Source organism: Penicillium verhagenii (assembly GCF_028828195.1).
Source record: "Penicillium verhagenii strain IBT 33310 chromosome Unknown utg000006l_segment0_segment0, whole genome shotgun sequence".
NCBI lineage: Eukaryota > Fungi > Ascomycota > Eurotiomycetes > Eurotiales > Aspergillaceae > Penicillium > Penicillium verhagenii.
Genome location: NW_026643170.1, coordinates 3,094,364 through 3,116,285, shown reverse-complemented (window position 1 = coordinate 3,116,285; position 21,922 = coordinate 3,094,364). Strand labels below are relative to the sequence as shown.

General features: G+C 46.6%; 8 protein-coding genes across 8 annotated transcripts; 3 read left to right on the top strand and 5 right to left on the bottom strand.

Moving 5' to 3' along the window:
- Positions 1-239: 239 nt before the first annotated feature.
- On the top strand, positions 240-1,881 carry N7466_006541 (aldehyde dehydrogenase domain-containing protein; the record flags this gene model as incomplete). The annotated part of the gene is made up of 3 exons (XM_057165938.1): positions 240-376; positions 444-643; positions 704-1,881. The coding sequence occupies 3 exons, from the start codon at positions 240-242 to the stop codon at positions 1,879-1,881; spliced, it is 1,515 nt and encodes a 504-aa protein (XP_057021537.1).
- A 576-nt stretch (positions 1,882-2,457) lies between these two features.
- On the bottom strand, positions 2,458-3,671 carry N7466_006540 (class II aldolase/adducin N-terminal; the record flags this gene model as incomplete). Its single annotated transcript, XM_057165937.1, has 5 exons — positions 2,458-2,532; positions 2,602-2,770; positions 2,874-3,006; positions 3,079-3,339; positions 3,404-3,671. The coding sequence occupies 5 exons, from the start codon at positions 3,669-3,671 to the stop codon at positions 2,458-2,460; spliced, it is 906 nt and encodes a 301-aa protein (XP_057021536.1).
- A 1,078-nt stretch (positions 3,672-4,749) lies between these two features.
- Positions 4,750-5,375, bottom strand: N7466_006539 (uncharacterized protein; the record flags this gene model as incomplete). Its single annotated transcript, XM_057165936.1, has 2 exons — positions 4,750-5,057; positions 5,165-5,375. 2 exons carry the CDS (start codon positions 5,373-5,375, stop codon positions 4,750-4,752), a joined length of 519 nt encoding a protein of 172 aa, XP_057021535.1.
- A 1,125-nt stretch (positions 5,376-6,500) lies between these two features.
- Positions 6,501-8,036, bottom strand: N7466_006538 (fungal specific transcription factor domain-containing protein; the record flags this gene model as incomplete). Its single annotated transcript, XM_057165935.1, has 1 exon — positions 6,501-8,036. The coding sequence occupies one exon, from the start codon at positions 8,034-8,036 to the stop codon at positions 6,501-6,503; it is 1,536 nt and encodes a 511-aa protein (XP_057021534.1).
- Positions 8,037-11,437: 3,401 nt separating this feature from the next.
- Positions 11,438-14,134, top strand: N7466_006537 (glycoside hydrolase family 55 protein; the record flags this gene model as incomplete). Its single annotated transcript, XM_057165934.1, has 4 exons — positions 11,438-11,450; positions 11,507-11,629; positions 11,853-12,454; positions 12,506-14,134. The coding sequence occupies 4 exons, from the start codon at positions 11,438-11,440 to the stop codon at positions 14,132-14,134; spliced, it is 2,367 nt and encodes a 788-aa protein (XP_057021533.1).
- A 2,976-nt stretch (positions 14,135-17,110) lies between these two features.
- On the top strand, positions 17,111-17,581 carry N7466_006536 (putative GPI anchored protein; the record flags this gene model as incomplete). The annotated part of the gene is made up of 1 exon (XM_057165933.1): positions 17,111-17,581. One exon carries the CDS (start codon positions 17,111-17,113, stop codon positions 17,579-17,581), a length of 471 nt encoding a protein of 156 aa, XP_057021532.1.
- Positions 17,582-18,156: 575 nt separating this feature from the next.
- Positions 18,157-18,861, bottom strand: N7466_006535 (methyltransferase family protein; the record flags this gene model as incomplete). Its single annotated transcript, XM_057165932.1, has 1 exon — positions 18,157-18,861. The coding sequence occupies one exon, from the start codon at positions 18,859-18,861 to the stop codon at positions 18,157-18,159; it is 705 nt and encodes a 234-aa protein (XP_057021531.1).
- A 529-nt stretch (positions 18,862-19,390) lies between these two features.
- N7466_006534 (putative GABA permease (Uga4)) lies at positions 19,391-21,366 on the bottom strand (the record flags this gene model as incomplete). Its single annotated transcript, XM_057165931.1, has 7 exons — positions 19,391-19,584; positions 19,646-20,030; positions 20,084-20,170; positions 20,244-20,776; positions 20,837-20,984; positions 21,054-21,101; positions 21,178-21,366. Coding segments are annotated over 7 exons (1,584 nt in total), but the record flags the coding sequence as incomplete, so codon positions are not given.
- Positions 21,367-21,922: the final 556 nt, after the last annotated feature.

The window sequence follows — 21,922 nt, the reverse complement described above, 5'->3', positions numbered from 1 at the left end:
ACTAGCGTTTAAATTCTGCATTCCAACAGAGGCAAGCCATCTGAAATAATGGCTCCATACGTCAACTTTCCCTTCGGATCCTCCTCCCTCACTAAGATGGACTGAGGTAGGAACTTCCGGGCAACATGAGAATCTATTGATCATAAAGTCGGCACCGTCCTTCATTTTGACCAAGTGCCTGTCAGGAATCCAAGTACGAAACTGGTTTTAAGGAACATATTTCAAGTCAAATCGTAGCTATGTCGAACGACTCGAACCTTTCCGTCAACCTGACAACCCCGAACGGGCACAATTACACTCAGCCGACCGGCCTTTTCATCAATAATGAGTTCGTCAAGGCCAAAAGTGGATTGACCATCACATCATTAGACCCAGCGTGAGATTACCCCAAATCAAAACCGAATAGGGAGGAAGAGAGAGCCATGCTAATGCAAGACGTATAGAACAGAGAAAGAGATTGCGACCGTGCAAGCTGCCGGCGCTGACGATGTCAATTCCGCAGTCCAGGCAGCGAGAGCCGCATTGAAGAAGGATTCGTGGAAGAAACTCCCTGCGACCGAAAGGGGAAGGCTTATGGTCCGCCTGTCGGAACTCATCGAGGCTAATCAAACTCTGCTGGCCACGATCGATGCATGGGATAATGGTAAGTGACCTTATGATTTAATCCGGGTCGCTCGTCATACTAACATGAATGATTCTATAGGCAAGACTTATTCCCTCGCAATGGAAGACGACCTTCCTGACACAATCGGCACCTTCAGATACTACGGAGGCTGGGCTGACAAGAACTTCGGTCAAACCATCGAAACATCCCCCGAGAAATTCGCTTACACCCTTCGCCAACCGGTCGGAGTTGTCGCGCAGATAATTCCATGGAATTTTCCCTTGGCAATGGCAGCCTGGAAGTTGGGCCCAGCACTAGCCTGCGGTAACACAGTTGTCATAAAGGCTGCTGAGCAAACACCGCTCAGTATCTTGGTTCTAGCCACTCTGATTAGAGAGGCCGGATTTCCTCCTGGGGTGGTCAATGTTATCAATGGGTACGGAGCCGAGGCCGGAGCCGCTCTTGCACAGCACCCCCAGGTTGATAAGGTCGCATTCACTGGGTCCACTGCGACAGGTGCTCAAATCATGAAATATGCCGCTGGGGGATTAAAGGGCATCACCCTTGAGACTGGTGGCAAGTCACCATTGATTGTATTCAATGATGCGGATCTCGACCAGGCTGTTAAGTGGTCGCATGCCGGTATTATGTCAAACCAAGGGCAGATCTGTACAGCCACCTCACGGATCTTCGTACAACAAGATATTTACGATCGCTTTTTGAAATTGTTTAAAGAACGCATTCAAACAGCGTCTATCATTGGAGACCAGTGGGACGAGAACACATTCCAAGGTCCACAGGTGACCAGAGCTCAATACGACCGAGTCATGCATTATATCAACCTCGGAAAGCAGGAGGGCGCCACTGTCGAGACTGGAGGCGAACCCTTCAGTAGTGCTAATGGCAAAGGGTTCTTTGTTACCCCTACTACTTTCACGAATGTGAAGCCATCAATGCGCATTTACCGAGAGGAAATCTTCGGACCTGTCGTGGTAATCGTACCTTTTGCCGAGGAAAAAGATGCTATTGAGTTTGCCAACGACACACTGTACGGCCTGGGAGCTGCTGTATTTACCACAAACCTCCGACGCGGTCATCGTGTGGCTGCTGATATAGAGGCCGGCACTGTCTGGTTAAACAGCAGTCAGGATAGTGACCACCGAATTCCCTTCGGTGGATACAAAACCAGTGGTATCGGTCGCGAATTGGGCCAGGCAGGATTGGAAGCATATACTCAGATTAAGGCAGTTCATGTCAATATGGGTAATGATCTGTAAATTTCTCTTTTAGATATGATCACTTAGAACTTGTTGAAATCCATTCTTGCTTAAAGTGCGCATGACACTCCAAATAATTCTTTTGACGATCTAAGACCAATATTATAGTAACCATAAAACATATGAATGATAGAAATTGGCATATACGACCATTTAGACCTTGGGAACCTTGCAAATTTGTTGATTATGGGCGTGCTTGACATTGTTATTGTTTTAAAAAGGAAATTGTTAATTCGCTCTTTTAGGGCGCTGCCCTTTCCGACTAGCTTTTGTAAAGCACAAGCTGCGAGCCCAAGTGCTGCCAATCCCCAGGATTATCCTCATGGTCCAAATAGAGGCCTATAAATAGTCTAATAACTTAAGAATTACTGTTTACAGTTTTCAGGCTGTGCACATCTTGGAAATTTCGCTTGTTCTGAATTAAGAGTCTTCGCATAGCGAGGGTCTCCTACAGTTGTTTCTTTATTTTAATCACTGCTACTGCTAGTGTATGACGTATTATTGAATTAAATTGCCATGGAAATCAAAACGAGAGTTCATTTAACAGTAGCCAGGCCTGAATAACAAAACAGTAGCTCATTGAAGGACTTCGCCTTCGGATTGCCGAACGATCAAATCAAACTCGGGTTGAAATTCCAAGTAGAAGTTGTTCTACAGAATAATTAGACAACCCCCCTTTTTTTTTTTTTTTTTTTTTTTGGCAATATATAAAAGACTCACCGGAGTTTGCACCGAATCTGCAGTAAATTGAGCAACGTCCGCAGGAATGATCTTTTTGGGAATTCCATTTGCAGCTGCAGCCTCTGCCAGAAGCTGAGAATGACATGCCTTCTCTAGGCTGTGAAAAAGAAATGCGGCTTCATCGACGGTAGAACCGCATGTAATAAGACTGCGATATAAATGTCAGCGATGCGATGATGTTGTAATGCGCAGAGAAAGAAAGAAGAAAAAAAGGCAGTTCGGAGTCATGGAGGCCTGGTTCGAGAACGTACCCGTGATTCTGTAGAATTGCGGCAGTGTTTTCTTTTCCAAGGGCATTGGCGATAGCCTTCCCTTCATCTGTAGCGAGGGCAATACCACCATGGTCCTCGTACACACCAATCTTTCCATAGAAGTTGCATGCATCTGTGCGTTGAGAAATTGTAAGTTGAAAAGTAATTTTTTTCTCATATTTTTATTGGGGTACTCTAAACTAACCTTGCGTAAGCATCTCGATGTTTCTACCAAAACCGCTCCATGTTTTCCCATAGATACTGTGAGTATGCGCAACTGCTTGGACTTCCGGTCGGGCATGATGAACCTCAGAGTGAATCATGAAACCAGCCTCGTTGATCATAGCTTGGTTTCCGCCCTCTACCACGTAGCCGTAGCTATCAACCAACACAAGATCTGAGGCTCTGACGAGAGAAAAATGCATCGCAAATGGGTTAAACCAGAAATGATCAGGCTGAACCGGATCTATTCTTTTATCAGACTCTGCTCCTTGTTCCTCTCTTGGCCTGGGACAGGAGAAATAGTATACCTCGGACAGAGATGTGGCCCGAAACGCCCTCACCCCATCCACGGTTACCAAAGTAGCGAAATGCTGCAGCCATATGCTCACGGATCCATTGTCGCTTCTTTTGCATGTCCGTGAATGTGGGGATTCCTCGCAACTTCAATACACCTTGTCGGTCTCCTCGAGCAAGTCCTTGAAAAGGCTTGTCGTCCTCGGCGCGAATGGGCTCATAGTTCCCAGTAGCTTGCAGTGTGGACTGCAACCCCGTAGAGACCTCTGTGCGTGTAGACATTTTGTTATGTATTTAAAAAATCAGACAGAAGTAATATGCGAATAGTAAGTACCTCTGGCTTCTGATAAATGACTATACCATAAAGTTGACTGGCCCACTTAAGTACTACTCAAACACGCATCAGTTCTTCCACATGTGCAGCTGGCGGGGTTCTGTGTTCATGGAAGGCGCATTCGAAATTACTATCCCTGGATTCGCCTTTTCGTTTCTAAAACCGGTAAACCGAACAATAGTTGATACAACAGACAATAGCAAGGGCTCACATAGCCAATAATCCAGAAATAAACTAGTCCGGAAAACTCTCCGCTTGAATTGACACAGATAACATTTTCCTATAGCTGAGTTAATTTTTTTTTAAGGTAATTTTTCTTTTCTGCTCAATCTAGATTATCCGGGAAGGGTACTTTTCCGGGTTGTCAAGTAGTCCCGCGGGGTGGGTTACAACTTACCGGGTATCTTATTTCAGGAAAGTAACATCTAGCCGATGACGTCGCAAATTGATTATAGCAACTCACTCCAATGTCTAGAGATCAAAGGCTATCGAGTACATTCCCTTGGTTCTTAGCAATCTTTTGTCTTTTTTCTTTCGCGGACTAGTATTCAGCACTACGGCATGCTTCAGATTTACGTCGTTATGCTCTAGTGTTAAGGAGGGGATGGGAGATGAAGCAGCTCATGAAGCACAGACAGTGCGGCAATTGAGGGCCATCAAAATATTGATGGGTCAGTATTCAATGATGGAGAACATATGCTTCTTCGGGGATAGAGTCTAGACTGGCAGTAGACTGGGTGGACAATAAATGTCTCTTAGGAATCAACGGGGTATGGGTGTCTGTGAGCAGCCAATCATGATCACTGATCGTGACCGGTCTATCACGTGACGGCGGTGAGCTGCTCAGTGAGCCTGAGTCTGCCTGAGTCTGCCTGAGTCTGAGCGCCCTCATAAAAGCGGCGGCATCCCAAATAGGAAATCCCCACCCGTCAAAGAAAATCCAGTACGTATAGACTGTATAGTGACCTAAGTACATCCTCATTCCAATTCATAGCGACTGGCCCAATCTCATCATAATGGATGAATCTAATCATCAAATCCAGGGCAATCCTCGCTAGTCTCGGCCGTAATGCTAGTATAGGGGGAAGGATCCGTCCAGATGATGTTATAGCTGTCATCAGGATAAGTAGGGGCATCATCATCTCCCAGCTCCGACACAATATCAGTAAGCGCATCGTGCTCCCAGCAAATCAGGATGTTTCCATCTCCATCGTAGGCATCAACGACATCCTTGACACAGCTGTAATCGGTCTTTCCGCAGGAAGTATCGACAGTCAGGCCAAGTTCTTCAGCGAGGGGCTCGACGGTCAAGTACGGACGATCACGGGCTCCATCTATCATGTGACACGAAGATTTAGTATGTGTATAACCCGAGCAATTGCATCAAGCAGGACGAAGAATAAGTGTATTAGATCATTTCCAAGGTTGGAGTTCCACATACCACTCTTGGGTGTCTCAGCCATAATGTACCCAATATCATATGCAGAGCTAGCACTGAAAACGTTGGTGAGGCACTGTGCGCGCTCGAGACCCTCGGCGCTCAATCCATCGGATCCATTGCTGGGCTTCTCGCCGTGACGGATCAGGTAGACGATAGGGTCGGCGACGGCAACAGAGGCGGCAGCAGCCAAAAGGACAAGAATCTTCTGCATTGTGGAAATAATTCACTTAAAAATGGCAATTGGGTGTTGCAGAGTTTCAAACACTATGATAGCAAAGTGTTTAGTGTTTATTTTCAATAATTGAAACTCTAGATTATCGCGTCGACTTATATACCCCAAATCCAATAGTCCCAATTGCAGAATCCACAATAGAAATACTGCGGAAAAAAGGCCCCGCCACCAAGCTCATGCATGGTCCACGTAGGTACGGAGTACTCCGTACCTGAAGACAAGCTGAAGAGAGAAATACCACCCTGCCAAACACCAATTTACATGTAGTCATTTCCTGTCTGTACCTGGTCCATTCAACGCCAAGATCGGTAAGACATGGGCGGGTGGGTGATTATGATTCGTGTGCCGATCGTGGCGCTAGCTTCTAAGCATCGCCTGATTTGGGCGGATTTGTGCCCCGCGCCCCGCATTGCATTTCATCGGGGGATTTTCTTCTGATCGGGCGTTCATTTGTTGAAGAGGTGGCTGGAGATGAACCTAGCCTGCCAAATCATCGGTATTTGCGATCTGAAATGATGTGACCAGGTGAATGGAACGTAATAATACTGGAAGTTTGGAATCTCTTGAATTATGGGGTTTAGTCGGCTTCATCTGTTCCTTTTCCCGTTTCTTTCGGAGTCAAGTGAAGAGATCTCGGCCTGGAATGTAACCTCTAGTACTATGTTGCTTTGTTTTGCTTATTGTGGGTACTATATAAGTCTGATGGATTGACAATTGGATACGATTGAATCTCGTGTTCGGTAGTCGTAGTGCCAGTGCAGCATAAGCGCTTGAGCTAACCTGATAAGCCTCGCGTGCATATGCACATTATTCCAAGGATCTATTCATCTCAGAATGGCTATTATGATACACGTGGGTGGGGGTTTTAATCCTTCAAGCACTGCTTCCAGGTTCTATCTGGTTTGTGAAACATCGAACGGGCGTTTTTTTCTTTTCTTTTCTTTTTTGGAACCCGCGATATACGCGACCAATGCGCACGGTCTAGACTATGCAACCCAGTTGCCCGGCCAGTAAATGGTGTCGGTTGCGTCGGGGTCAAATGGTTCAGATACCTGATAGAGTCAGTACGGAGTAGGGTCTAGAAAATATTTCCAAAAACAAAGATCAGGTGATTCTTACCAGGAAATTCCAGTCGCCCTTTGAACCGAATAAACCCTCGAAATCTACTATATCGTTGAACCCGCACAGCCCCGTCTGGACGTCATCGTCCCATCCAGCCTTCTCTTTTAGCAAGACTAGACATTTTGACAAAGAGTCCTCGGCGGATTTCATGAACAAACCCGGAAACTCCTCCTCTGGGATCCGGGACATTAACGCCTGAACCTGCGTGTTGAGGAGGGCCAACATTAGATACCCCTTAACATTAGTTTCGCCTGCTACCAAGCATTTCCAACCCCAGTTCAATGAATCTTCGACCACAGTCAGAAGATCACGGCGGAGAGGAACGGATCCGAGATGATCCTCATCTTCAAGTTGTTTTTTGAGTTCTGCGGCAATGAGGAAACACGCTTGGATGGTTATTAAGCGGAGCATTCCCATGCCACATGTTGCAAGTCGGGGAAGATCATCGTTCTGAGGTGAATTATTCGCTTCGCGTGTTGCAACCATCATTCCGGATGATGGGTTGGTTGTGCACCATATTTGAAGTGCTGTGTCGACCACTACCTTTCTGGAAAACGCGTATGCGGCGTCTTCTAGCGATGACACAAAGAATGGGATATGCAGTGCTAGTAGATAGCGGCGCATGAGGAAATCAAGCGTCTGGGTTTGAAATATAGTTGGAGATCTGTCACCGGTTGAACGGTAACTTTGGAGCGTGCGACAGATCATCTTGTAGGACGTGCGAAGGTCGTTGTCTAAATGCAGCATCTCTTCGTATGAGCTGTGCAAGCCAATCCAATTCAAGGAATTTCCGATGGCGAGACGGGCTTCGAACATTTTTCGAAGAGCCAATGGGATAGACATTTGAGTGAATGTTTCATCTGGTTTTGGTGTCGGGTCTTCAGCTAGGATATCCTCATCATCAAAATTCCCCGGTGGGTGCGTATCGAAATCGTCAAGATTTAACAGGGGAGGACCGCCAGACTCCAAACTCGTATTTAATGCCATTTCGATGATTGTGTTCCAGAGTCGTCTGCACATCTCAGAATCAAATGTGCTTTTCTTTGGCAGATACAAAGGGTCTCTGTGTAATCCCATGTACACTGCTGTTCGAATGAGGTCTCCCATGGAGATCCATATCAAAGGCCCACTAATTCCGACAATCTCTCTCGCCATTAGTAGGAGTATATTTGTCTGAATGAACCGCATGGTCAGCCGAGCTTTGAATTCCGGCTCGGCCGCCCATGTCTGTGCTTCGTATATCCAGCGAACAGAGCTCGGTCGCAGTGAATAATTCTCGTCGTATACCACGGCTCCAATCGCCATGACCAATTTTACCTGAAGCATAAATTCCACATCAGGAACTTCGGTGGTCCATATGGCATCATAGTCCCTTCGAAAGGTTGGAATGTGTAACACGCGATATCTGGACTCAAAGGTACGAATATAATTATCGACGAGCGTATCGGCCAACTCCTTTGGAGGCAGCTCAGATAGCGGTGCAGTGGGCCACGGTGGTGTTCTTTGATTTTTCATCATTTTGCCGATATATTTGCATTTTTTCAAGTCCAAGATGGCCCTCGAATTCTCGTTTGCCATCATAGGTTCACACTGTCGCAGAATATCCTGACACTATAACATGATCGAATGCCCTCGGTCAGTAATAATTATCCACCAGTTTCGGTTTTTTGGACTTGCCTGAGTGAAGCCATGCATCCAATGACTTTGCCCAAATATGCGAGTCTTGTGCATTATCGTGCGTACGATAGTAGGCCCTTTACCCTCCGATAGAGGCTCACGGTTCATATGAAATTCCCCGGAAATTCGGCCGACATTCGAAGTAGTGTCCCAAGTCGGACTCAGTGCCACCGATCCGACGGGTCTGGTTGCTGTTCTTGCTAGTTGATTTTCAAGCTGCCTTATCTTCTGGAGGAGCTCAGTCTCTCGAGTGGATGATTGGCTGATCGGAGTATTTGGGGTTGAAGTTGTCTGTCCTACGGACATTGATGTGCGCTGAAATTGAGTTCCCCCGGTGATTTCACTATCTTTGGTGCTGACAGGGAGCCAGCCCTGTGGCTTCGCAAAATCTCGTGGAGGGCCATATTCTGCTTGTTGTTTTTTTGCGCGTTGCCGTGGAGGCGATGAACGATCTACCACATACTCGCACTTGGACTTCTTCGAGCGCAAGCAGTTGTTACACGGCAATTCTCGGTTGCATTTGATTTTGCGCTTCCTGCAAAGTGTGCATGATCTTGGAATATTGTCAGTGGAAGTCTCTTGTTTCACACAAAATGAAATAGCTCGATTGATGGCTCTTACACAGCTGGCCTTCTCCGTCGGCGTTCGGGCTCGGGATCGGCGGCCGGTGTTGTCCCCGCTGGGGTGTTCATATTGGCATCCGATTTGAATGAATACAAGAACGGCAGACGGAGGATTTCCGAGGCGGATTTTTTATGGCATTTGACTCTTGATAGTTACTCTTAGATAGTACAAGACAAAAGAGAAAAGAAGATTAATGTCAAGCGATGGGAAATCCAACGACGAGGAACGAGGCTGACCGGGAAATTCGGTCGGCAATTGCACTTCTGGTCTGTCTTGCCTCCCATATCCCGAGTTTGATTTGTCATCTCCGAGATATCACAGAAATCATCAGATTCGACAAAGTTGATCGTGGAGGATAAATTGTATGCGAATAATCAATCCATTCCCAGTATTGATTGCGAAATATGAAATAGTACTTTCCAATCTAGCATCCAAGGCCGGTCTGACCACGTTGGAGTCTACACACAATAATGAGGAACCACAATGGGTAAATTAATCCGACTCTTACGTTGGACATTCCACTCTTCACATGCTCAACGAAAATGCGTACTTCTGGTCCCATTCTCAGTGACTTTCTTGATGAAGAGACCGGACCTTACGCACCCCAGTCTATGTACCTACTAAGGAGTGGACCCATCCCCAGTTTTGGCCAACCCCACTTAGATACCGATACCCGCATTTACAAGCTTGCTGCTTGGCCTACTACATAGTAGCAAGTACTGACATGTGCATACAAATATTATTCCCCCCTTCTTTCTCCATCCCAACATCTAATTATAGTTGACCAAACCATTAAATTTTGGCATTGTATTTGCGATTTGTTCCTCTGTTCGCGCTTCCTGTGCAGGTTCCAGTTCCCAAGTCTTCAAATCTTGTTGTGCAGACACTGAAATGTTGTAATATCTTGCATTCAACTGATATTCGAATCGCACATGTGTCAAGCCTGTTTTTAGAACGACATGCTACGGAGTGCATACGCTGGCGTAGTGGTATGGTATGTGGTAGGCTGTGGCTTGAGACAAACGAATGTCTTCCATGCAAGGGATGAGCTGTCCAACTGGTCCACGGGAAATTGGGGATTCGCCTAGCTAAAGCTATCCATATTCTACGGACACAGCGACCTGTATCACGATAAGATGAAGGGGACGACTAGTAGCCCGCAAAAATTTTGGAATTAAAAGAGGGCTTGTTTTTGGAGGTTGGATTGTATCTTAGCTAGTCTACGCGGACAGTGCTCAGGATTCCTGAGAGCTGCGCCAAAGAAAAGTAAAAATGGACAAACTTCAGCAAAAAAAATAGCGACAGTGGAAAAAATAATGGCAATATCAAAGTCCTGTAATTAGAGGCCACAATTTGTAGCACTCATAGCGGTGTTTTGAATAGGGGCGGGTCACTAGTAAATGTGAAATCCGGGGACAAAAAACAAAAGCAGATCGACCAACCAAGTGGCAGACAGTGGCTCCCAATGATAAGGAACACAATCCATAACTTTCTAAAACATTCGGAAGACTTGGCTCAAATATTGACTCCAATTTGTGAAAGAATTCCAAAGGGTAAGACTCAATCGCAAAAGAACCTTTCAGGTCCTGGTGAAGAATTTGATTTTGGGAATATTATTCCATCAGTGCCATAGATAAAATTTGTATACTGGAAGAAGTATAGCTAACAATGAGCTGACACGCACAATAAATGTAAATTGGTCTGTCTCTCCTGTTGTGATGGTTCACGGAATGCATTTATCAGATTTCGCTCTCAAGGTGGGTTCGCTACTAGGGTGTAACAATAGATTGTTGACGAGTGTTGAAGTATCGACGCTTCGAATGTTGAATGCAATGGCTTCTACCATTATTTGAATATTTTGGGTACATGATGATAGGAATAATAAATGGCTAACTTAGTTCTGGAGATGTCGATACTTGAAAGTTTTAGTACCTCCTGGGGGAATGCAAAGTCAGCACTTTTTGGGTGTCAGAATAACAAACACATCTCTTTGATAAATTTTATTCACAGAAAGAAGAGTATCTTGGTCTAGACCAGTAATCCTGCTTGGCAGGTATCACGTCGTTCCAAGGCACAGCATTTTCGGCACGTTCTCAAAACTTGGGTGTTGCAAGGGGGCGTCGATCAACACAACTCGGCGCGACTGTGCAGAGCAACCAAACACTTTCAACCACATTCCGAACAAACATCCCCACAACGCGCTCATACCGATCTCTTGTTATGTGCGCAATTGCCGTACGTGTCGGACAGCTGGCATTTGTGGTCCAGGCCTTTTTATGTCTGCCATTCCTCCAATGCGCCATGTCGTGCTTTCACTTTCTTTTCGTTGCATCTTGTGGTTGAGGTTGGGATAACGAGATTGAGGATGCATGGTTCTTTGTCTCTGACTGCACTGGCAGCTATCTCTGCAACGGCATCAGGCTTCATTTTCCCACTCTCGCACAAATCGGGTCGTGTAGCCCTACAAGCTGCGCCTGAAGCTCCGGCCTCGAATACATTTCATATTATTCCACCATGGCTGGAAAGTTTAATTGAGTCGTATGTTACTAACAGTGGTATTTGATGTCATGTTTTGCTAAAGCTAGGGAATAGGGGAACATTGCCTAGCACTTCGCAGGATGATTCTACACCGTAAGCACTGTTGATGCAGACGTTGAGACAATATGGAGCTAATATCTTTCAGGCAGGTGAAGCCTACAACCACCCCGAGCTCGGTTCTAACACCAGCACCAAACCCAGCGCCAACTACTCCACCGGCTCCCCCGCCAGCTCCACCAAGCAGCTCAAGTGTTCAGCCAGTCCCAGTGCCGGTGCCTACTACTTCAACCAGCAGTAGTTTCGTCACTTCGGCCAGCGCAAGCAGCTCACCAATTCCTAAATCCACTCATGAGAGCAGTAGCTCAACAAGCTCACAGAGCACGACTAGTCACCCGGTCCCTCAATCAACAAGCTCATTGGTTCCCCCACCGAGTGTTCCGTCTAGCAAGCCAAGTGGAGCATCCAACTCACCGGCTACTAAGACATGTCCCGCAGGGTCGAGGAAAGCAGCCGACATCTACTGGCTAGATGCTCAGGATCATAACCAGGCGGCCGCTGGTTATGCTCCGTACGCTGGTGGAACCCAAGTCTATCCAGTTTATCGCAATGTGATGGACTATGGGGTTGTAAACGATGGTTCCGGTGACCAAACGGCTAAATTACAAAAAGCTATCGATGACGACGGCAATGGTGGAACCCGGAAGGGCAAGGGCGTAACTCGGTACCCTGCTGAAGTCTTCTTGCCCGGTGGCACATACACATTGGGAAGCACTTTGACCCTGACTGTCGGTACTATCATTGTCGGAGACCCTCAGAATCCGCCTGTTATTAGGGCGAGTCCCAATTTCCAGGGCCAGTTCCTTGTCATGGGATATGATAAGAACAATGGAAACCCAGAAACCAGTTTCATGATGCTAGTGAAAAATGTGATTTTGGACACCACTGCTGTGGCTCCGAATACCAGGATCACCGCACTTCAATGGGGTGTGGCTCAAGGCTCTGGGTTGACCAATGTTCAAGTGCACATGCCAACCAACTCCAAAGGGCACACTGGTATTGACATCGCCGCCGGTTCTACGATTGCGGTTACCGACGTGGTTAGTTAAGTCATCAATGTAAGAAACTGTATTGGTACTAACTGTTAGCAGAGAATTGTTGGTGGTGCGACTGGTATTATCAACTCAAATCAGCAGGTTAACTTCAAGAACATCCAATTCATACAATGTGGCACTGCCTTTGACGCAAAGGGTGGATGGACGGTTCTTATTCAGGGTGCCCTTTTTGAGTCTTGTGGTACTGGTATCAACATGACAAGCAATGGCCTGGGAAGTCTAGTTCTCCTTGACTCGACAATCAAGAACTCCGGTCCAGCTGTCAGATTCCACGATTCATCTCACGACACGGGCAATCAGAACAGTCAACTTCTCATCCAAAATTTGGAACATGATGGAACCAACCCTATCGCAGTGGATAGTGATGGAAGAATCCGCTTGGCCGCAAACCCTCACATTGACACCTGGCTTTGGGGTAGTCTTGTGGAAGGACAGTATGAGCAAGGAGCCACTCACAAGACCCAGAGAGCCGCCAACCTCCTTGTCAATGACAAATTCTTTACTAAGCCTCAGCCGACTTATACCGAGTACGGCACCGCAGATGTCGTTAATGTCAAGTCGGTACCTGGATTCCCAGTCAAGGGTGATGGTCGTCAGGATGAAACGAACTCACTCAATGCCATTCTCAAACAAAATGCTGAGAATTGCAAGATCACGTATATTCCCTTCGGTGTATACAGGGTCTCTGACACGCTTTTCGTTCCGGTGGGCACCCGGATCGTTGGTGAGGCTTGGGCTGTCATCTCTGGATTCGGTGACAACTTTAAGGATGCCAAGAACCCCAAAGCAGTGGTGAAGCTTGGTAACCCAGGCGACATCGGTCTGATTGAGATCCAAGATATGCGGTTCTCCGTTGGTGAAATCCTTCCGGGTGCCAAGATTCTCGAGATCAACGCCGCAGGCCAGCAGCCCGGAGACGTCGCACTCTGGAACACCAATGTGATGGTTGGAGGCACAGCCGAAACTAGCATCTCCAACATTTGCACGTCGCAAGATCCAAAAGATTGCATGGCTGCATTCATGGTCATGCATCTTACCGAGTCGTCCTCGGCCTACATCGAGAACTTCTGGGGTTGGACCGCAGACCACAACCTGGACAGCAGCTCTCTTCTCACTATCGTTTCCACTGGTCGCGGTATCCTAGTTGAAGCGACAAAGGGCACCTGGCTGACAGGAACCGGGTCGGAACACCACTGGCTATACGATTACAACTTCAACAAAGCAGCCAACGTCTTTGCAGGCCTCCTCCAAAGTGAAAGTCCCTACATGCAGGGATCAGGCGAGTACGAAAATGCACCCGCCCCGTGGACTGCAGAGCCGAGGTTTGGTGATCCAGACTTCACATGGTGCGGTCCCAACGATCAAAAGTGTCGCACTTCTCTCGCAACAAACATCGAAGGCGGGTCCAACATTGCCTTGTACAACTCGGCTGCCTGGGCTTTCTTCGATGGCTACTGGAACGGACTTTACAATGAGCCATGCACTGGAAAGTGCCAGACTAATATGATGCGTGTCTCGGGTGCTCCTCAGAATCTTGTGTGGTACTCTGTTGGTACGCGCCAGACAGATGTGATGATTTTGGATGGGAAGACAAATCCCCGTGAGGCTGATCACCCTGGTGGCTGGGAGGGTATCATCCAAGCGTATGGGGAGTTTTCCGACTAATGGTTTTTTTTTTCTTTCGTTCACACTTTTGATCAAATGATATTTTGGACATATGCATACGTTCTAGACTTAACATAATCATAATAAGAAGCTCCAGTGTTCCAAGTCAATATTTATTGTCAAGTTTCTTGGCAACCTTGGAAAGTTCTCTGCTTCTACCTAGTAATAATGGATGGTCTAGAATGTTCAAATTGTAGTTCCAAGGTTCCTCATACATAAGCATCATCTAAACATACATATGTAAACATTACTTAGTACAGGATTGCTCAAGTTCACAGGAAGCTTCAATCAACATTTGAATGTTAAAATCTACCCCTCTACTACACGCGAACCTGTGTTTTTTTGCAGCACCTGATTCAATGTTGGCCGACAGGCCCAAAGTAGGTCCAAAGACAATGCTACAGCTAGGGACTCTGATTGACCTTAGGTACAGATCAATCGCCGCGTGTAGCGCGGCGACAATACTTATATATATTGTTCGAGCCACACTATGTGTCTACCCTGGACAATGTGGATCGAGAAAGAAAAGGCACGGAGAAACAGTAATGGATTCTCTGTGTAAAGCGGGATGGAGAGGAAAGGAAGGAGAGAAGTAAAGGGAGAGAAACTCTCACTCATACCTCCAGACCTGACTTCCTGACTATTGATCTATCTAACTACCAAATCCGGACTAGTCGCACGCTGAAAACTCAGGTATGTCTGACGCGCGGGGTAAAATACCTCGCACCTTGGGAACCTACATGCTCCAACATATATAGTACTACCTCCGAAGTTTGAGGTATATAGTACATAGTAGGAGTAAACTACGTAATAAATCCATTCCCATCGACCCCAATGTTACTTGCAATATTTTTCATGTAGCCTTTAACCTTATTTAAAGGTTATTCAAGGTTGTGTAGTGTAATGGTTCATCACTCCAGATTCTGATTCTGGCGATCCCGGTTCGATTCCGGGCACGACCTTTTTTTGTTATTTTTGCTATGTCTATGTGAATACTGGCTCTTTTTTGTAATTTTGTGTATTTTTGTAAGGCTAGGTTTTTATTTATTATCAGGTATTGAGACTTTGGGTCATAGACGCAAAGATTTTAGTCATCTCAGCAATTCAGGTTGTGTAGTGTAATGGTCATCACTCCAGATTCTGATTCTGGCGATCCCGGTTCGATCCCGGGCACGACCTTTCTTTTTTGCTATTTCTTGTAGATTAATACATGCCCACATCAATGCAGACATGTGATTCCCTAGGTCGACGGACATCTGGATACTGCCTCTGCCTCTACTGGCAGTACTTGAGGTGTATGTATTAGGTAGGGATGCAGATCAACCAGCTGGATCAATGACCATATGCACGGGCCTATGCCGGCAGCTTATGTCAACTGGTCAATGTTTTAAATATAGTAGTAGCGACGGTATTCAGAAAATATCTAGCACTTCTAATGTCCTATGATATTTAATTAAATATCGTATTCATATTTGACCCCTTTTAAGATCCGTTCAAATGTTTCCTAAAACTAGCTGTGGTTACTATGGAGCTGTAATGTGTATGGTGCATATGCATTGTATATTTTGGAATGGCCGGAGTGCTTTGATCAATATTCAAACAATGTTCCAAGCCTTCAAATATGAACCAATCACGGCACCTGGGTTGACGAATAACTTCTGTTTATTAAAAATCCATGGCAATCCTCAAGGCATCCATGAATCTCAACTTATGTATCTTGTTCGACAAGTAGTGTGATTCGAATTGGAGGTATCTTTTTTTTTGGCCTTGAAGTTGCAGCCTGATGTCTCAGGTGTGAGTTCTTTTTTTGGGTCGGCAACATTACACGTGACCTATGTGGCTCAAGTGCTAAGGGATTTTCTCCGGTTGATTCCGCCTCAACCTGCTTCGCCCCTCCGGTGGCGTCCGAGGAGATCCATCTCTCGTTTCCCCATCCAGACGTCATGGTTCTTGGCTTCCAAAACACGGACAAAGGATGCTTGATCTTTCGCATGCCGGGTCCAGCCCGAAGGCTTACACCGCCAGAGGCACACAAAGATTCGCGAAATGGAGTTTAACTGCGTTGAGAGCGACAACTGACAAGATGATGGGATCTGCGCACGCGTTTCCTACCCAACTCGACTTGAACATCCACTCCCCCATGTGCGCAGCACCAAGTGTCTAGAAATACCTGGCTCTTAATTCCGAAGAGGAACCAATGGGTATCTTCCCCGTTGGACGTATATCCACATGAGATGGTGGCGGTAACCACTGCCACGATTCCAGGCCCCAGTCAAAAATTCACTGGGGTCTGCTAAAGGCAGCAATATAACAACGAAACTGTTTCTAATTCAGGAATAGCAGCAAGTTGTCAGAGTGGGCCAAATTGTGCCAAACGGCTGAAGCTCACACCTGATTATCGCCGATCATGCAAGTTCAAACCCCAGTTTACCTATTGCTCCATTAGGACCCTTGGGGTCCGAGGCCAGAAGTGGAAAATCTATACAAAAACTTCACTGGTCACAGGCATTCAGCCAAGGGTCAAGTGGATCACTGGCTGGCTGTTTTAAAATTGCCCCGACAATGAAGCACCCTGTTTTGGCGTGAAGCGGGTTGGCTTCTCCATCCATTCGGGACAGTTAGCGACGATCGCTGTGGAAAGAAATAAACTCGTGTTCCGTGTTCCGCTTACCCCCAAACCTGCCCCCAAACTTACCTTCAAACAGCGTCATGTTGCCACACTGCCACACCCAACTGCCAATTATAGCAATTCCCAATTTCCTTCCCCATGATCTCTATATTTGGGCCGGGAATCTGCCCACTGATTGAAGCATGGCTATATAAATGTCCTTGACCCACGCTAATCATGCAGGTTTGACATCTACCACCACAAAATATCCGAAAGTACATTTGCGAACCATATACATACTACATACCACATACATACTTCAATAATTCCATTTCAATCCACCACCAAATCCACCCTCAAACTCCACTATGAAGTTCACTTTGATCACCTCCGCCCTCTTGGCCACCGCCGGCCTGGTTGTTGCCGATTCCGTCGGAGACATCGTTTCCAACGCTGAGAGCTTTGCGAATGGCGTTGCCACGGGTGCCGAATCTGGCGGCGAGGCAATTGCTTCCGCTGCCCAGACATTTGCCAGCGGTGTTGTCTCTGACTCTGAGAGCATTGCTTCCGACGCCCAGAGCAGGTACTCGACATTCACCGGCGATGTGACCACAACCGACTCGGCCGGCTCGACCACTACCGTTCCCTCTACCATCACCTCCCAAGTCTCTGCCACTGGCAGTCAAGCCTCTGCTACTGGCACCCAAACCTCTGCTACTGGCACCACAACTTCGAACTCGGCCAGCTCTACTGGTACAAACGCTGCTCCCCACCCTACCGGTATGGGTATGGCCGCTGCTGGTCTTGCCGGTGTGGTCTACGTCATGATCGGTCTATAAGTGGATAAGATTCATGCTATACATTGAAATATGTATGGTACCTGAACATAATGACCAACTACGGGTTCTCGCGGTCTTAAATCGAGATCGGTGACCCTGATTTTACGACTTTCTTTGAATTTGGGAGATAACTGCGTTGGATTCTGACTATACCAGTGATGGAAGTGCTTGTATTTCTACATGTTGATACAATTGAAATTGATATTTTTCCATAATGACCTTGCATCATGTCGTAAATCTGCCCAGGTGGGATAGTAGGTGTTGATTTGCACCGCGGTAGGTAGCTGCTGAGTGGCTCATACCCCTAGTAGGTAGCAAAAGTTGTTTCAACGAAAAGCCGATACTGCCACATAACCTTGTATTGAATAAGTCTATCGGCAATTGATTTTATGAATTTTGCGCATAGCTTAACAAATTTCCTTTATAGCCAATAGGACTTTTTTTTCGTCTGCCTGTAATCAATTGGCAATCAATTGGCAATTGATCAATTCAAACATTGAAATACAAGTACATTTTGAACTTGTGTGCATGTCTTTGAAGCAGAAACCACATAGCCATTACTTTTGCCCACCAATTCAAAACAGACCGGGAATGAATCTTTTAGTCGAGCGATTCCAATCTTCCCACTGCTTGCCAAACGTCTGCTTAAGCATATCCTCCTCATCCTTGACCCTTGTAAGTATGGCCCAAACAGATACACCCATAAACGACGCCCAAATGATAGAACCCAATCCGGATAATGCAACCAAAGTCGATTTTTCAATCCAACAAGCAAGTGCACCATCCCATCTCGTGAAAAGCAACGTGCACCCAGCCATTACCGCCAGATGACCGGTATAACTGGGGTGTTGTACCCAACCGTAAATGCCAGTTGTCACAAGCCGACCGGGCACGGTAAGATGGAAAGTGAAATATCGACCAAGGCCACCAAACGCAGAAAGGCGCACGTAGGCCCCAATGAAGACCAAAAGTAGCGCAGTGATGGAAGTAGGCGTCCAAGAAAACAATACCGGATTAGGGTTGTTTGGTCTAGGGCAAGCCTGTGCCATAACACTGGGTGCATGTCCAGGTAGTATAGCAAGAGCGGCGTGATAGGCCACGGCGAGAATCACGACTTGGCGGAGGACCAGGGGCACAAAATCTCCCATTGACGATGTGCGATCGATCTTGTGTCTTTCTTTCCGCTCTGGGGATGCGTTTGGAGGTGTGAAGCAGACTGTCGCAAGGTATCCCGCTACCACCATGGCGGTAGCGAGTACAATAGAGTCTGGTTGTATCATGGTGGAAATTAAAGGAGGGAGAAGAAAGCCTGCAATTTGGGACTTTGGAACTTGAATGGGGCTTTCTCTGAGTTATTAAAGAAATTCAGAGCTGAGTCTATGCATGGTAGGCAGATCTGCACTGGGACTTGCCGAATTCAGATGCATTGAACTGGAGCTTATGTGTACTGTGCTTTCTACAAAGGTGGAGAAGTGGATAGCGGCGTCGAGGTACTTGCCCAATTTGTATAGCTGGACCGCCTGTAGCCCAAGAGACCGTGTGTACATGTACTATGATGTGAGTGTTTGGCCCATTGGGTTCCAACATGAATGAATCATGATGGGATCCATTAGCCTAATTAGGCTAGCCCCGCCTAACAAACTTTTGCCGAGGCACTTTTCTTTTCAATGTATAAGGCGTCCTAATGTCTGTCTCATTTCTGAAGATCCAGGGGTTAAGCTATAGACATTTTGAAACAATGAAAATTGCATTTAAGGCAGTAATTGAGGCTTCGGTTGATCTACACGAGTACGAAAAAAAAAAAATAACTCATTTTTCCTTGCGGCCGCTAGAGGCCTGCAGATCGACAGGTGCAGATATTGTGTTATCCGAATCCGACGATTGATTCTCTTCAACAGTCATCTTCGGTCCTGTAAACCAATGGCGAGCAAAAATAAAGTAATAAATCATACACCCGATCCAAACAAATCCGTTAATGACAACGGTATAGTTCATATCCGAAGCTGTATTCCAAGTTAGCAAGCCCTCTCAAATTGAAACACAAACTAAATAAATTGAACTCACGGGCCGGTTTAGGCCCCCCACTGGGAAACATAGATAACACAACCCCGAAGATCAGATAAAAAACACTGATCCATGCAATCGGCTTACTGAATCGCCCGGTGTAAAATTCACCAGGACGGAATCGGTCTTGTCCCCAGACGAGACGACAAAATATAGGCGTGCCCCAGGACAAGTAGTTGCTTGCAACAAAAAGAGAGAAAAGTGCATTCGCAGCGGCATTGTTGATCAGACATAAGAGTCCTAGTATCAAACATATAACTACTAGACCACAGATCATGCGCACAGGTTGATATTGGATACGTTTGCTGACATGGCGGAAAAAGGTGGAGAATGGGAGGGCGCCGTCGCGGGAAAACGCCCACGCTTGGCGAGAAGCAGCGACGATCTGATTTATTAGGTGATATTCAGAGGATCAATACGTAGATAGGTGGCACTTACCAAGCTCAGACCAATAAGGTATTGGATTATGCACATAACAATCATGAAGCCCAGAGCTCCTTGTTTTCCAAGGGCATCATAGTAGATCTGTGATACTATTCAGTATTGGCATTCACGGTGTCCAGTAGAAGCGCAAGCCGATTGAGAGAGATATTCTCACCTGTGCCATAGGCTGACCGAAGGGACTATTAATCGTGCTCGACACATCTGTGTTCATAGTAGCAGCCATCACAGTCAAAACCAGAAAACCAAGTACACAGGCCGACCCAGCCGAAAACATGATTCCCAATGGCACAGCCCTGGCGGCATGCATCGCCTCTTCACTCATATGCACACAAGAATCAAAAGAGCCAATAGACCAAATCGGAGCTAACCACGCAAGCATAAAAGCCCAGCCGGCTGGCCACGTCGTTTCATTATCAAGGTGGCGGAAAACATAACTGCCTGAATTCAATGATCCGCCTCGCGTGACCTTACCAACCGGTAATGCAACCACAGTAGCGATCACGAGTGCGATGTTAATGTAGATGCAGAATGTTTGAATCTTGGGCATGATTCGTCCTGTGAAAGATGCAGAGAATCCATGGATAAGGATTAACGCGACGTACATTGCGTAGATCTCACCGCGGGAGGCGGACCAAGTGCCATCACGCGCGATACTGACGCAGGAGATGATCATGAGAGCAAGCGTATCTGAGCAGATCTGTCAGGGCGGAGTGCCGAAGGGCTTTTGAAAACATGGTCTATACCCACAGTCCACAGAACAGACGCCACCAATGAGGCCAAGAGTATTGCTATACCCGATGAGAAAGCTCAATGGGCGCTTATATTTCGGCGCTGCGAAATAATGAGTCCACCAGTAAAGACCTCCAGCGGTCGGCATGGCAGAGGCAAGGTCGGACTTTGAAAGCAATGATCAAAAGTCAGCAAATCCAGCACTTGGGGTCCATTAGAACTGTATAAACTATACCATGGCAAGTCCGACCAAGAAAATGAATATACTAGCAGTGAACCATCCCTGCGTGAACATTTAATATCAGTTCATGAGCTTTTGATTCTCGATTTGAAGTTCAAGTCGATTATTCCCCTCATACCCAAACCATGCCGACCGGGCCCGCAGGCAAGGAAAACGCAATCGTAGATGCGATAGAAGGTACAAGGCCCATTATACTGAATGCAATAGCAAAGACCTGCGGTGTTGAATACTGCCGTTTTAATTCCTGCTTGTATCCCATTTTCGCTGGAAAACCATCAGCGACCGAGTGAAGTAATGCGGGGAGACACTACTAGTGCCGCGTGCACACCTACCTAGAAGGGCCGAGTCGCTAGGGTCGCTGGCACTTGATGTGTTATTGGCCTCTGCATCGTGCACAGAAGCTGGACGGTCTTCCATCACGGAGTTTGATGTGATTTTTATCTGCCCAGAGCGGGACGGACATGGGACATGTTGGAACTTGGGAGAAGATCTGGTCTTATGTTGATTTTTGGAGAGATCGTAGATCTTGGAGGGTTGCACGGGCTAATCGCTAGTTAAGAGGGTCCATAATCCTGAGCGCAGGGGTTGAGCTGATCATGTGGATCTTGCATATCTGTCGATTCACTCCTGTCTAGACTCTGGTAGATCACGGTTCACGCTTCACAGATAAAAGGGAGATTGCGATCGTGTTTCTTCTTTCGTTGTTTGGGCTCTTTGACGCGTCCAGTTCTTTTATCACAACATGACTTGATTTCCTCGAGCTTTGCCCATGACGGATGAAATTTTGAGGACGGGCGACAATAATTTGGCATTCGTTTGAATTGTAGGGTGGGCATTGGTGGATCGTCCACTCGATGCGTGTC